General features: G+C 44.5%; 1 protein-coding gene across 2 annotated transcripts in view; it reads left to right on the top strand.

Moving 5' to 3' along the window:
• The window catches only part of Pamr1 (peptidase domain containing associated with muscle regeneration 1), a 72069-nt gene that overhangs the window by 30749 nt on the left and 27005 nt on the right, over positions 1-14315 (top strand). For both annotated transcript variants that reach the window (XM_004852037.3, XM_087205596.1), the window contains exons 4-6: positions 10417-10531; positions 12671-12888; positions 13989-14096. In XM_004852037.3, the coding sequence (XP_004852094.2) occupies positions 10417-10531; positions 12671-12888; positions 13989-14096 (441 nt within the window). The remainder of the gene's footprint in view (positions 1-10416; positions 10532-12670; positions 12889-13988; positions 14097-14315) is intronic.

The raw sequence follows: 14315 nt of genomic DNA, 5'->3' as shown, positions 1-14315 counted from the left end.
ATAGTTGATAAGAGTTGTGGAAAAGTAGTAAACAGAGTTGTGGAAAAATTTTAGGTTAAGATGGAAAAGATTTAAACAGATTTGTGAGCTGATAAGTGTCAGAGGCTGAAGGGGTAAGTAGAAATAGTGAAGTCAGGAGGAAGTGAGACCAAGAACAAAGGTGAGAGTTAAAAGAAAAGGAATTTCCTCCTTCTAGTCTAGGCTGGGACCAGAGAGAGGAGGATGGTTTATGTAGAACCTACGTCCAGTTGTTAGTTATTGTATGTTAGGAGATGTGCCAAGTCCCTGTGTGCAATGTCTTGTGTTGTCTGTACAATTGCTCTATGAAATCTGTACTATCACCTTCTGGATGATGAACCTGAGGCTCAGAGATGTGGAGTAATTTGCCCAAGGGCACACACGGAGGGGTAAAGCCCAAGAAAGCCAATGTCTGTGCCATTCCTCACCCCTTGTCCTTAATCACAGTACTATGCCACCTCTCACTAGAGATTTCGCCTCTGAAATCTTTCTTTTCTTTGGAAAATCAGAAGTGAAATCTTTGCTGAGAGTAGGGTGGAGTGCACCTGGGGCTTGATGGTACCAAAGGTTTGGGACAGCTATGTAAGAAACAAGAAAGGACCCCGGTTAGGGACTCAGAGGAGCCCCTATGTGGAGTGCCCCATGTGTCCATTAGGGCAGCTGGGCATGGGTCACACCAGCTGTTTGGTTGGAACAAGAGTTGGCTAAAATGTGGCCAGGGTTGGGAAGGACATGAACCCAGAAAGCCTAATAGAGGGAGATGAGGGCTGGAGGTCTTCATGAGGTGGAACATTTGGCTTTGTAGTAAGAAATGGAGAATGTGGATGGAAGTGGTGATGTGGTCAGAGAGTAGAGCTCCAAGCTGAAACTTTCAGGGGTATATGGATAATATTTTATGTGATGTGATTGAAAAATATGGTAAATGTTTAAATTTTTTTAAAATGGCATTACAGTAAATGACACATTGCATCTGCCTCAGAACACTCCCCTTCGGTTCGAACACATTTGTCCCACCATCCTTGCCACTTTCTGATGCAGTTCTGAAAGTCATCTTTTGTGAGTGCCTTTAGTTGGGCTGTCATGCCTGCCTCGATGTCCTGAATGAATTCAAAACATTTGCCTTTCATGAACAATGTGACTGGGGAAGAGCCAGAAGTCGCAGCATGCTAGATTTCGTAAGTAAGGTAGATGAGGACACACTGGAGTGTTTTCAGGAGCCTGCATTTCTCTTGGAAGGTAATCACCTGAAGCATTCCCTGGACTTTTGATCTCACCTTCTGAAGACACGAAAGAGGAATTTTAAATGGCCTCAGAAAGTGGCAAGAATGATGGGATGGGTGTATTTAAAGAAAGGGCGAGTATTTTAAGGCAGGTGAGCATCAGTATGTCTTTTATGAAAAAACGCACATATTTTTATCATACTTTGTATGTTCTGGCCTGGGTTAAACTGCAGGCTCAGGCAGAGGGGCAGCTCCAAGCTGCAGGCCCAGGCAGAGAGACATGGGGTGTCCTTTTCTCAGTGTGTGCTTCAGATGTCATGAGGCCAAGCGAGACCCAGAAGCACACGTCACATCTCTTCTCACATCACATTCACTGCCATACCCCTGGCCGAAGGATGTCTCATGGCTAAGCTGCAAATTGGTGAAGAACACGAGGTGTGTACTCCATCCTGGTGGAGCGGGTACAGACATTTCCTAAAATACTGCAACACTTCTTGCAAGGAAGTGGGTTTGTTTTGGGGACAAAGGGAGAGGCGAGACAGGATGTTTGCAGGCAAGAGATCAAGAAATCTGATGGTAACAAGACAGGATAGTGGGCACACAGAGAGGTAGCTATACAGAGTCTAGCTGGCAGGGCTGGTGACAGTGTTCCCGAGCAGGATCAAGGTGGTCTCAGGGACAGCAGAACTGGCTCAGGGCAACCAGTCATCACCAGAAAACAAGCAGAGCAGAGCTCGTGACTCTATCTGTTCATCTACCAGTTCATTCAAAAATATTTCACGAATGGGTGCTCCGAGGTGCTGGACACATCACGATAAGCAGACAGACATGATCTATGCCACGTAAGGCTTGGAATTTAGAGAGGAGAGATTCTTTAAAAAGCAAAACTTGAATGGTAGTCAGTGCTATGAAGTAAACAGAGAATAAAGGTCAGATTCCTGTCTGATTCTGTTTCTGTATTGGCTCAGTTGTGTCTGTCTGATTCCACCATGCCTGCTCTCAAAGCCTCATTCCACACAGGTTATATTATCACAGCCAGAAGTGCACAAGGAGCATTTCTTATGGGGCACCGGCCTGCCTGCCAGGTTATACAATGAACTTGCAAGGAGTGAAGAATCCATCTGTGGGAACAAGGCTTTCCCTAAGAAGGCACCAGTATGATTTTGTTCGGTTCCTATCACCTGCAATTCTCGTTGGTCCCACATTAATGTGAAGGTAGTTCATACGACGGAGTAATTTATTTCACTGTGAGGTGAATGCCTCCTGGTACAGGGCGCTTTGCTGCCTTCTGCGTTAAGGGTTGCTGAGCACTTTGGATGTCCCAGTCACGGCTGGGGCACAGTGGAGGAATCACAAGGCAGTACAAGCATTTACCCAGTAGATGGCGCCCAAGCAATCCTTTCAACTCGTCCTTTATCCTGCAAGAGGAGGGCTTCTTGCCCAGGGCCCTCCGTAGGGTTTTTTGTTTTGTTTTTGTCTTTGCTTTTCCCTGGTACCCTACAGAGCTTTAGTAAGAAGGAGGAGTCACAGACAAATGCCAGGAAGCATCAGAATAATTATCTTCCAGTGACAGAGCATTGAGTATTGAACAGACCTTAATTTGCTCACTGTCCTTGACAAAGTTTGTGATTGGATCAACCTACTCATGAGAATCTTAAGACTATTTTTCACCAGTTTGTTTCATTCTTACACACAGGCAGATTCATTCCTACCCCAGGAGGCTGCCTACGCCAGATCCCAGAGAGAACTCATTCACATCTTCCTGAAGATGGGTTTAGAAATCTCAAAATATCTCTACTAGGAGCTAGTGGTACTTTCTCTTCCTTTCCCCAACTTCTTAACTTAAAAAATTTCAAATCTACAGAGAATTGAAAGGGTGTATACATTTTTATACTTCATCTGGATTCACCTAGTATTATCATTTTCCAACAGCTGGCTTTGCATCTCTCTTTCTGCATTGTAGATTCATGGATTTTTTTTTTTCCCCCATGTTTTCACATCTTAGCATTAGTTTTCCTTTTGATAATCAAATGGTATCAGATTTGGGTTTGCCCAGCAAAGAACCTTCATACTGTCTCCATACATCATTCTTTCAGGACTTCTTTGCCTTCTTGTGCTCTGCCCCCCCCCGCCCCCATTTCAAGTTCACCTTTATTTCCTATGCTCCAGTCCTGAGACCAGCCATTTCTCCATGAATCTGGGTTCCTTTTAGAGGGAATGGTGCTTATGGCCTGTGATGTAGATACTGCCTAGTAGAGGGACTGGAATTGGAAGTCAACACTAAGGCCTTCTCACAGCTTCTTCACCTGGAAAGTTGAGTTCTTAAATGGAACCACCCTGCCGACTGACCTTGGAGTGGCATTTATTTAACTTGGCTCTCATTCTGAGCTCTTTATCCACCAAAAGAGAAAAGGGTGAGAGGTCCCGGAGCCACCAGGATGCTATGCTAGTGGCTAAGATCACAGTGATCTTAACTTTTCAGTCCCTGAAGGATATTGAAGATCTAAGAAGGTTAGGAAAGCATCCTAAATGACAGAGGATTTGTGGGGAGGGATTACAGGCCCTAATAGTACCTTTATCTCCTGAGTCACATTTTGGACAGAGGCAGAGGAGCAAAGGAACTAGATATAAGCCATGCCCCAAAAATGTTTGTGTGGCTACACTCTCAGAGAAGATGTTTGTCAGGCTGATACCTGAGTCTCAACCGGGAATGATTGAGAGAAAATTTGGGAGGGGAGGGAGAGAGAGAGAGAGAGAGAGAGAGAGAGAGAGAGGCATCTGGAGTGGAGTCATTGAAAATTGGCTCTTTTTAATCCAGCCTTTGTGTCCTGACATTTCCAGAAAAAGAACCATAGCCAGTCGGGTCCAATCTGGGGCTGGTATTATGTGGTTATTAGCAACTTGCACTTGGACCCAGTAGGATCTGGATTTGAATTTCTATTCCTCTGTGACTTGAAAAGTTACTCTATCTTTGAAAATCTCATTTTCTCATTTACAAAATGGAAATATTAACAGTAGCCATTAAAGGGGCTTCTTTTGGAGTGTTAAATGAATACTATCTATAAATCCTTTAATATGAAGTCTGGTAGATAGCACATGCTATGGTTAATGCTATTCTTATTGCTGAACCAGAGTCATGAAAGGAGATTTTTATTGTATTATTTGTTGTGTATGTATGAATGTGTGTGTATTTTCAGTGGGAGAAGAAATTAATATAGGTGCAAAGAAGAACAGTAGAAGAAAATTCTCTAAGAGACAAAAGAATGAGGAGGTAGTCTTCCTAAGACAAGTATTGTATAGTAAATAATATTCTATATTTTCTGTTTGAGAAGCTTTTTGACTCCTGGAAATTAGTGTTTGGACTTTTACAGTGGATTCCATATATTGAAGAACTCATCAATCATAGCTCAGTTTCTGGGAGGGTACAGAATGCATGAAAGAGTTTTCTTTCTTCTCAGGTAATAAGAAATCACTAAATAACCCTCCCCCAAATCACAATTTCCTTTTAAACCATAAAATATCTGTCAACATGGAGCCAAAAGTCCAGATAGATGAGCTCTTCCTAGGTGGACAAGTGATCCAGGATACTTTCATCCCTGTGGCCACCTGTGAGGTTGGTGGCAAGCAGGTGAAGGAGGATGCCTGCCACAGAAGGAGAAGAAACCAGCCAGGCTGTTGAACTGAAATCTAGAGGAAACCCAGAGCAAACATAACCCTCTCCGCCAAATGTTTTCTTAATTTTCTGAGCAAGCAGAGGCTGGTGGTAAGGCTAAAAACCAGACCTTGGGATGATGTAGTCATGCAGCTTTAAAAACTTATGGTCTCAAAGTCTTACAGTCTCATTGGCTCACAGTGTCTCAGTCTTGTAGACATGGAAGTGCAAGAAGTTGGAGGGAAGAGGAGTAGAAAAATCAAAGAGAGATTTGCATATATTCCTGGTGTTTGAATTTCAAGGCTCTTCTAGTGGGATTTTACCCTCACTCCTGTCCCAAACCAGCCAACTCCTGATTGAATCAGACCGATCAATCCCTCACCCTATCTGCCTTTAAGAGAAAAACCTATTACCAACCAAAAGGGATGATATGTTTCCTATTGTGAAGAAGCAAGAAAGTATAATCTACAGTCAAGAGGACAATCAGTCAAAAGAAATAGACCATAGATGACTAAATATTGAAATTGTCAGTTAAGAACTTTGGAATAACTTTAAGATAATATATATTAAAGAAGAGAAAAGATGATTATAATGGATTATGATTATCAGAAATTTTAGATAAGACTTCTAAATATTAAAAAGAACCAAATTATGGGCTGGGGATTTAGCTCAGTGGTTTCTCCTCCTGCCTTGCAAGTGCAAGGACCCTAGTTCGATCCCCAGTACCAAAAACCAAAAACCAAAAACAAAAAGAACCAAATTAAAATTCTAGAACTGAAAAAGCACAATATCTGAAATAAAATAACTAATTGGAGAGGATTAAGAGCTTATTCGTGACAACAAGAGAAAGGATGAGGGAACTAAAGATAGGTTAATAGAAATTAGGCAAACTGAAGCACAGACAAGAGACTGAAAGTAGTCACTCCAAGGTCTTTCTGCTACCTTACTCCATACTTAGAGCTGGATAAGCAGAGCTGTATTCATGTGCATTTTTTGTGAGCACCCTGGCAACTTCAGGGAGGAAAGACTTTCTGTAGTAGAGTGATAGATACAATTTTTGCTGAACAATCATTCCTTCTGAATGGACAGGTCATTCCATATGTTCACGACAGAGCTGTAATTTATATGTCTCACTGTCAAGTGGCTCTGGTCCATGCATGACTGTCCCATCAGGTGGAAAAACTGGCAGGAATGTGTTAAAATGGTTTGCACATGATGATGCATGCCTATAATCCTAGCCCTCTGGAAGGCTGAGGCAGGAGGATTGTCAGTTTGAGCCCAGCCTGAGCAACTTGGCAACTTAGTGAGACTGCTAAAAAAAAAAAAGATTTGCTGGAGCTGGGTGTTGTTTAATTTAAAAATGGTTTAATTAGTCTAGGAGATGAGAGATGTTTATTTGATAGTCATTATTTAGTTAAGAATTCATTGAACACTGGGTCCACACATATAGAAGTGTGAGCAAGACAGATAATGTCCTTGCTCCCATAGAACTGTACCATGAACAGAGGCAAATGTTTAGTAATTATCGTGAAGTATGAACAAGCTAAATTACAGGACGAGTGGCGGAGTAACTTGTGGAGCCCTCATTATGCCCAGTGAAGACCTGAACCCACAATCAAATCCACTGCTTTGCACTTGCTATGAATCAGGCCTTGTTCTAAGGGCCCTCATGTGCTCACCGAATCCTCACTGCAGCCCTCATCAGGGCCATTTTACAGATGAGGACACTGAGGCACAGAGGAGTTAGGTACCTTTCCTGCTGTCACACAGCTTATCAGTGGCAGGACCAAGAAGCAAATTAAGAAGCCTCACCCCAGAGCCTCACCTTGTAACCCCTTGAGGATGGAGGAGCTGAGGCCCTGGCTCTGAGTGCTGGTCTCAGGGTTTGGGCTGTCATGATGGGGTGACCCAAGCCATGGGGAAGGTGGAAGCTTCCTTCTCACTCCTGGCTGGTGCATGGAGCAATTCACATGGCATCATCCAGGTCTTGACATGGCCAGCACTGTCTGGGTGGCTGGGCCTGGTGGATTCAAGGCCATAGTCAGTGATGAGATGTAGCTTCATGGATCTATAGCAGCCGGTCAGAGCCTGGACTGTCCTCAGTGATTCTTGTGCCAAAATACTCTGTGTCTCCAATCCAGACAAGACTCAAAAATAACAATATCGTTTGCATCAATATTAAGCATCTTTAAGACTTTATGTCCTAACCAGGCACAGCGCCAAGGACTTTAAATACAATATTTCATTTAATCCTTAAGCAAGCAAATAAGAAAAATATTCTCCTTTCCAAATGAAAAACCTTGACTCAGGAAATAAAGTGAACTTCTCCAGGAAGTGACCGAACTGAGCTTCAGTCTCAGTCTGGTTTCATTGACTTAGTCCCAGCTCTTGAGTCATCTTTGAAAGTGGAAAAGAAAATGCAAATGCATCTGTCTGCCTGAATGATTATCTAGGTCTTCCTTTTCTTTCTATGAGGAAGGATTAAAGTGAAACAAAGCGGGGCCACTTCTCAGAAGCGTGTTGTGTCTCTCTCTCTCTCCTGCCCTCCCCTCCCCACCTCTAATGCTGGAGATGACAAGCTATCTGTGTGAATGCTGGGGGTGCTCGATTTGGTAGGAATCTTCCAGATCTCTTGTTAGTTTAGAAACTGATGCAGGTTTCTTTTCAACTCTGAAGAAGCCGAGTCTCTCCAGCCACCCATATGTCAGCCTACAGCAATGTGCAAGGGTGGGAGAGGTCGAGGATTTGAGGATGGTCTGGCTTTACTGACAGATCCCTCTACACACACACGCACGCACACACACACACACACACACACACACGCACACGCACACACCTTCTCCCTGCAGCAAGGCGTTGTTAGGGAATCCAAACATGTCTTCCGGGCGGGCCCTTTGCTGGCTCCGGTCTTTCAATTCAGGACCACCTGCTTGGTTGGCCAGCGGTACTTCCTTGGCAGGGACGCTGGGATGTGTTCACTGTTCTGGCCTGGACAGAGAGGTGCAGTTAGTCTGTCCCTCCACCCAGGCCACTATTTCCCTGCAGAGTGGGAGGGGAGCTGAAGGAGGTCCTTGATGTGAGGAGGGAGGGGCTGCTCCTCCCCTTCCTTTTCACCTACTACCCCTGCCTGCAAGCACATTTCCAAGAAGGGGCCTCTTTGTCTCTGGTTGGTTGGGAGTTGCTCCCCATCTTGGGGCCAGCTCTGTCCTCCCCTTCAGAGGAAGAAGGAACAGCATGATGAAGAGCTGAGACAATGGATGTGTTCTGGGCCTGCAGGAATAAGTGATCCACCATTTTCACGTGGCCGGGTCTGGTTTCTGAGTGGAGCTCGTGGCTTTGAGCACCCCCCATCAGCTGCATGAAACCCTGGAGCTGGCTCAAGTCCCAGTGGACTTGCTAAGGACCAGGAATGAGGAGGGCATCAGCTGCTCTTGCATTTGGGGAGGGGCCCAGGGTTCTAGCTCTGTGATTCCAGGTTCCACAGGGAGGAAGGAACTGGAATCAAGTTGGCAGCATTTGCTGCTGGTTCTAACTTGAGGTTTCCAGCAGGAGGTTCACTGGGGAGCTGGGACTTAACACCTTGGAGGCTGGGGAGCTGCCAGTCCCTGAGGGGTGGGGGCTGCACAGGAAGACTTCTTTTTTTGTCTCTCACACCCAGTGTAGCACTTCCGTAGCCCTGCAGCAGATAGGCAGATGTGGGCGATGAAGGTGTGAGGTGTGCTGGAAGAAGGAGGGTGCACTTCCAAGGAGGGGGTTTTCATGTATCTTTTTTGGGAAGGAGAAGAAAAATCCTGCTGCTTCATAATGGAGCAGGAGGAGGCTGAGGTAGGAAGTCCCTAAGACAGTTTAATGTACCAGTCAAGACTCAGCAGCAGGACTATACAGATCCAAGTTCAAAGCCCTGCTCCGCCAGCCAATAGCAGCAACAGCAGCGATTCTTCCACTATGGGGTTTCCACCCCACAAGCAGATTGAAGCCTCACAATTCATATGAAGTAGGTATCACTTCACTGACACCTGACTCAGATTTACTGGGGTTCTGAGAGGTAAAGTGACTTGCCTGATGCTGCATAGCTAGTGAAGATGAAAGTGAGTTTCAAACCAAGGGCAGTCAGACTTGGAAGTTTCTATTCTTAACTTTACAATGAGTACAGTAATTTATGGAGTCTTTTGACTCTCTGTCCATATGATCTTGGGGAAGTTACTTGATTTCTCTATCTTTAGTGTTCTGCATCTGGGAAGTGGGAAGATGAACATTGTTTGCTTAGGTCTTCTATGGGAATTAAGTGAAATAAAGTTTGTGACATGTTTAGTCAGTGCCTGGCTTAAAATGATATCACATTCATTATTCAATTGATATTTATTGAACACTTGCCCTGCTCCATTTTAGGTGTACAAGCTAGAAGAGGTTCCAGAGCTACTAAAGGAAGTAAGAATTTAAAATGCTTAAATAATTCCAGTTAGGGATGAATATTACAAAGAAAATTAAGAGTCAGGATAGTGACTATTGAAAAATAGAACCTATTTCAGCTCAGTCATCCAGGAAGGCCTCTTTGAGGAAGTGTCAGTTGAGCTTGATTCCCAAAGGAAGGAGATGTGAAGAACATGGGTCTCCTAGGTTAAGGGAAAAGCAAGTTCAAAGCCTGGCGTTGGTATCACAGAGAAGGCAGGCATGGCTATGGCAGTGTGAGCAAGTGGATGAGTGGCAGACAAGCTTAGTTTGAGGGGAGGTCTAGGTAGTCCATGAGTAGAAAATATGATGTAATTTAAAGTCTATTGTGCCCAGCAGTTTTCAGATCTCAGGGATGGAAGCCTTTGGAGGTAATCCAGGGGAACTGGGGAGGAGAGAGAGCGAGGATTTGGAGCCCCTGCCTCTGCTTCAATGAGAAAGAAGCCTTCCTTGCATTTTTCCAATTTTTTTTATTACTGGTCTTTATAAGAGCTTGAACAAAAAAAATGAGAGTAAGAAAAACTTTGAAGATTATCAGTCCAGTCCAACAGGCTGGAAGCTATCTCTCCCTTTCGACGTCATGTATTAAAGAGGCACCTGCCACATAACTGGTCATAGAACAGATTAACATGAACATTTTCTAACTGGATGGGGGAGGGGAAAGATGGGCTGTGGGTTCTTCTCCTTTCTGAGCCCTTTGAACTGGAGCTGGCACCTGGAATCTTGGCGAGACAATAGAGTGGCTTGGGCTTTACATTTGCACACATTTAGGTTTGATTCTCTATTCTGAAACTTTGTGTCAAATTTCTGTTTAACTCTCTGATTCTGCTTCCTGAGCTGAAAAAACTGGGATGTTACCACACCTCTTTCCAAGTTGTGAGGCGGATTAAGTGAATTAATTTATGCAAATTACCTAGCACATTTCCAGGTGCTTGAGAAATATTAATTTCCTCTCCCTTATTCTGCTTTGTTCTGTTCTCAGTGGTATGGGATGAACTCAAAGACTCTTAGGAGACCTTCTCCAATCTCTTGTTTTGACCCTGATCTCCATGTACCAACCTTTTCTTCTTTTCTCAGGATGTGGCCAGGTTCTTCGAGCCCCAAAGGGTCAGATTTTGTTGGAGAGCTACCCCTTGAATGCTCGATGTGAATGGACCATTCATGCCAAGCCTGGGTTTATCATCCAACTGAGGTGAGGAACTAGGGCCAGAATTGAGGAATCTGAGGCCATTATGAATGTAATGGGATGGAGGATAAAGATGAGACATTAACACTTTATTCTTCACTCTACTGTCTCTCCCAGACACTTACCTTTTTCCTCTATGTGGGGACAGAGTAGCTCTGATAACCCTAGGATATATATAGAGACTCTTGTGGTCAGGATTTTGTTGAGGGAGTACATTTAATACAGGACACATAGTTTATAGAATTATTCTATAGACAATATTTTATAGATATTCTCCCCAAAAGTTAAATACGGAGGAGTGCAGGAGATTAACCGCACACTAGAGGCCCAAAGAATCCAGCCAAGGGCCTGGATCCCACAGCAATGTCCCACTCAAGTTCAGCTAAAGGCTTAGAGTCCAAGGCAGTGTCCTCCACAAGTTCAGCCAGTGGCTAAGAGCCCATGGCAATGTCTCATGCTTGTCCGTACCAAAGGCCCAAAGGCTGCCAGTGGTGGCAGCCAGAAAACCTGTGGTGGTGGGATGAAGGATTTGTGCCACCAAGCTGAGGGATCCACATTGGAGCCAGGAAGTGATGCTCACGGTAAAGATCAGAGCTCCCCTGATGAAAGCCGCAGCCATTCCCAGTCACAGAGAGGCCCTGAGCTCCTCCTCTGACGAGAACAGCCAAGTTTGCACCGGGAAAACCATCCACAGCAAGCTTCTAGAAAATCAACGGCCAACAAGCTTTCCCTCCAGTTCTCTTTTTATGGCTATTGGCAAGAATCCTCAGGTGGATCCTCCACGCCCAGACCATGCTGATTCAGTTCAGCTGGGCATTACAAGTTGAAGGCGCTTTGTCCACTTACCTCTTCTCTGACCAGTGATGAGGGTGTGATTGAAATCCCTGATCCTCTAGGGTACAAACTTTCCATAAGTATTTTCCGGGTGGATCGATTCACTCTGAGGTTGTCACATCCCAGTTGGATTTCTGTCATTTAGAAGGGGCAACATAGAACTCCAAATTGGAAGCATCCCAAAAGACTGCCCCGCCCCTTCAATCCTCCTTTTCAAAACTCTCTGTGAGCTGGTGTCGCCATATCCTGAGATCCTAGGGTTGGCAGTGTGGCTCATTACTTGAGTTTTCCACCAGGAAAGCTGGCTCAGGGACCAAAAAAAAAAAAAAAAGCCCCCTCAAAGCCTCTGAAGAGCCTCTCTAAGATTCTCCCCAAATACAAAATAGTGGAGGACTGGAAGCATTCAACCTTCCCAGGAAAGATCTCGAGGGAGGCATGAAAATAGGGGATTTCTTTCCGTCTATTTCAACCTGAGCCTCCAATTGAAATGTGATTGTAATGCTGGAAACACTTGGGAACCTATGCACAGTGTATATCCCTAAAGCTCACCAGTTGTCCATCATCCCCCATTTCTATCACTCACCACATCCAGGCTATGACAAAAGCTGTCTTTTTGCCTGTGAAATAATCTCAAGGCCATGCACCTCCCTCCATCCCCACTGCTCCCAGTCTGTTTCAAACCACTGCTAGTTTTCACTGGGATGCTGTCCTGGCTCCTAACTGGCTTCCTTGCTTCCACTTTTGTAGCTCTGCAATCTCCTCTCCTCTGAGTCTAAATCTAGTTATTATTTTCTTGTGTGACCTCCAGGGCCTTTCCATTAGGCTTTGGACTATGATCTGCCTCTTGCTCTTCTCACTGACGTCACTTCTTACTCCTCTGCCCTTCATTCACAGCTTGAGCATCGAAGACTTTCTTTCAGTTTCTCAAACATTCTATGCTCATTACTGCCCCAGAGGCTTTGCACTTATAGAGCCCCTGCCTGGAACTCTTACCCACTGGGTTCACAAGTCAGGCTCCATTGCATTACTTAAGACTCTGCTCATGTGGCAGGCCCTCAGAAATGTCTTCCCTGACTGCATTGTGTTGGAAATTTACCCTCCTCAATCACTTTATGCTCTTACCTGGGTAATTTATACAAAGCACTTAGCACTCTTTGGGATTGCCTTGTTTTTTGGTTTCCTTGCTTATTTATTATCTGTCTTCCTAATCAGAGTTTATTTCCCCAAAGACAGGTGCAATGTCTTTGTATGTTGTCCCTGAGGACTGCCTAGGGTCCACCTGTTCCTTCTGTCACCTTCTCCCCTCTGCAGGTTTGTCATGCTGAGCCTGGAGTTTGACTACATGTGCCAGTATGACTACATGGAGATCCGTGATGGAGACAAAAACGACAGCCCCATTATCAAGCGTCTCTGTGGCAATGAGCGACCAGCACCTGTCCGGAGCACGGGCTCTGCACTCCATGTCCTCTTCCACTCCGATGGCTCCAAGAATTTTGATGGCTTCCATGCCATTTTTGAGGAGATCACAGGTAGAGGCCATGGAGGCAAATACAATCAAATACATGATGAATATTTTAAAAACTTATTGCTGTAACACACACTGCCATTAATCCCTCTCAGAATATTTCTGCTTATTTTTAATGCACTTTTCCCATTGTTCCTGCCACTTTCTGAAGTAGTTCTGGATTCTTTCATAAGTGTCTTTACCAGGTATGAAAAAAAAGTGATTCATGCTGCTGCTGAGTGCCATCCAACAGAAATGCAGGCTTGTAAAAACACTGAAGTGTGTCCTCATACACCTAATCATCTTTGTATATCTTCAGTGCTTTCCAGAGAACAAACACTCCATACAGATTTGCTGAATTGAGCCAAGTAATGTATTTCTACATTGGGATAATTGTATGCTGGAATGGTGGGTAACACACAGAGTAGTATATCCCAGTTTTGTTTTGTTTTTTGAGATAGTCCCCAAAGTGCTCTGTAAAATGTAGGTTCTGAGATCAAACAAGCTTGGAAAAGACTGAATATCATGTGCATTCTTAGAACTTCACAATGTGTATTATGGCCTTGAAGAGGGTTTGCAGTAAAGACACCTGGTTAATTACCACTGAATGTCAGCAGCATTTCCCCAGCACATTTGAGCCCAGAATGCTTATGTAGTTGAGCACATATTAACATCGTAAGGGACTAATATTTACAGAACATATGTTTGGAAATTCTTGAGTGCATTTTCAACAAGGTCACAAAGATGTGTGCCAGTTGGTGTCTCTTGGTACCAGAATGCTGAGCCTTCTTGAAAGAATGCACTCTAAAGCCACCCAAGGATGCTTCTGAGTGCCTATGGGAGAGATATAAGCATGCTTAATGCTCCCGTTTGTGCTTTCCTTATGCCCCTCAGACTAGAGGTACCTTGAGCAAACTTCTGGGGGCTTCAGAAGTGCCAGGTAGCCCCAGCAGCATTCAGCATTTAATAAGTACTAGTTTTAGGCATTGTCAAATAGGAGTAACATGAATTCAGTACAAAGAATAAAAATGTAAGAAGTCAAGTAGAAGACTTGGGTGAAGATTGTGGCCTTGGAGAGATGGACTTACTGCACCATGGCACTAAGGAATGTCTTTTCCTCCCCAGCCTGTTCATCATCTCCTTGTCTGCATGATGGCACATGCCTCCTGGATGCAAGTGGATCTTATAAATGTGCCTGCCTGGCAGGCTATACTGGGCAGCGCTGTGAAAATTGTGAGTATATTCTTGAGTAGAAGTAAAGGTGTTACATGGAGAGGGCTTTGGGAGCTCATAGGGCTGGTTTTCCTTGGTGTCTAGGATGGTCCATCCAAGATGTCACATGGTATAGGTACCCCACCGAGTGATCTAAGGAGAGCAGGACTGTGTGTCTGGAACTACCTACATTTACCTGTTGACATTTCCAGCCCTCACCTGCTTCAAATACCCTTCAAA

The sequence above is a fragment of the Heterocephalus glaber genome, unplaced genomic scaffold (assembly GCF_053883595.1).
Source record: "Heterocephalus glaber isolate CG9 unplaced genomic scaffold, H.glaber_assembly_v1.0 deba00000594, whole genome shotgun sequence".
In the NCBI taxonomy this organism is placed as follows: Eukaryota; Metazoa; Chordata; class Mammalia; order Rodentia; family Bathyergidae; genus Heterocephalus; species Heterocephalus glaber.
Note: the sequence above shows the minus strand (reverse complement) of the source record. Positions and strands in the feature narration are given on the sequence as shown.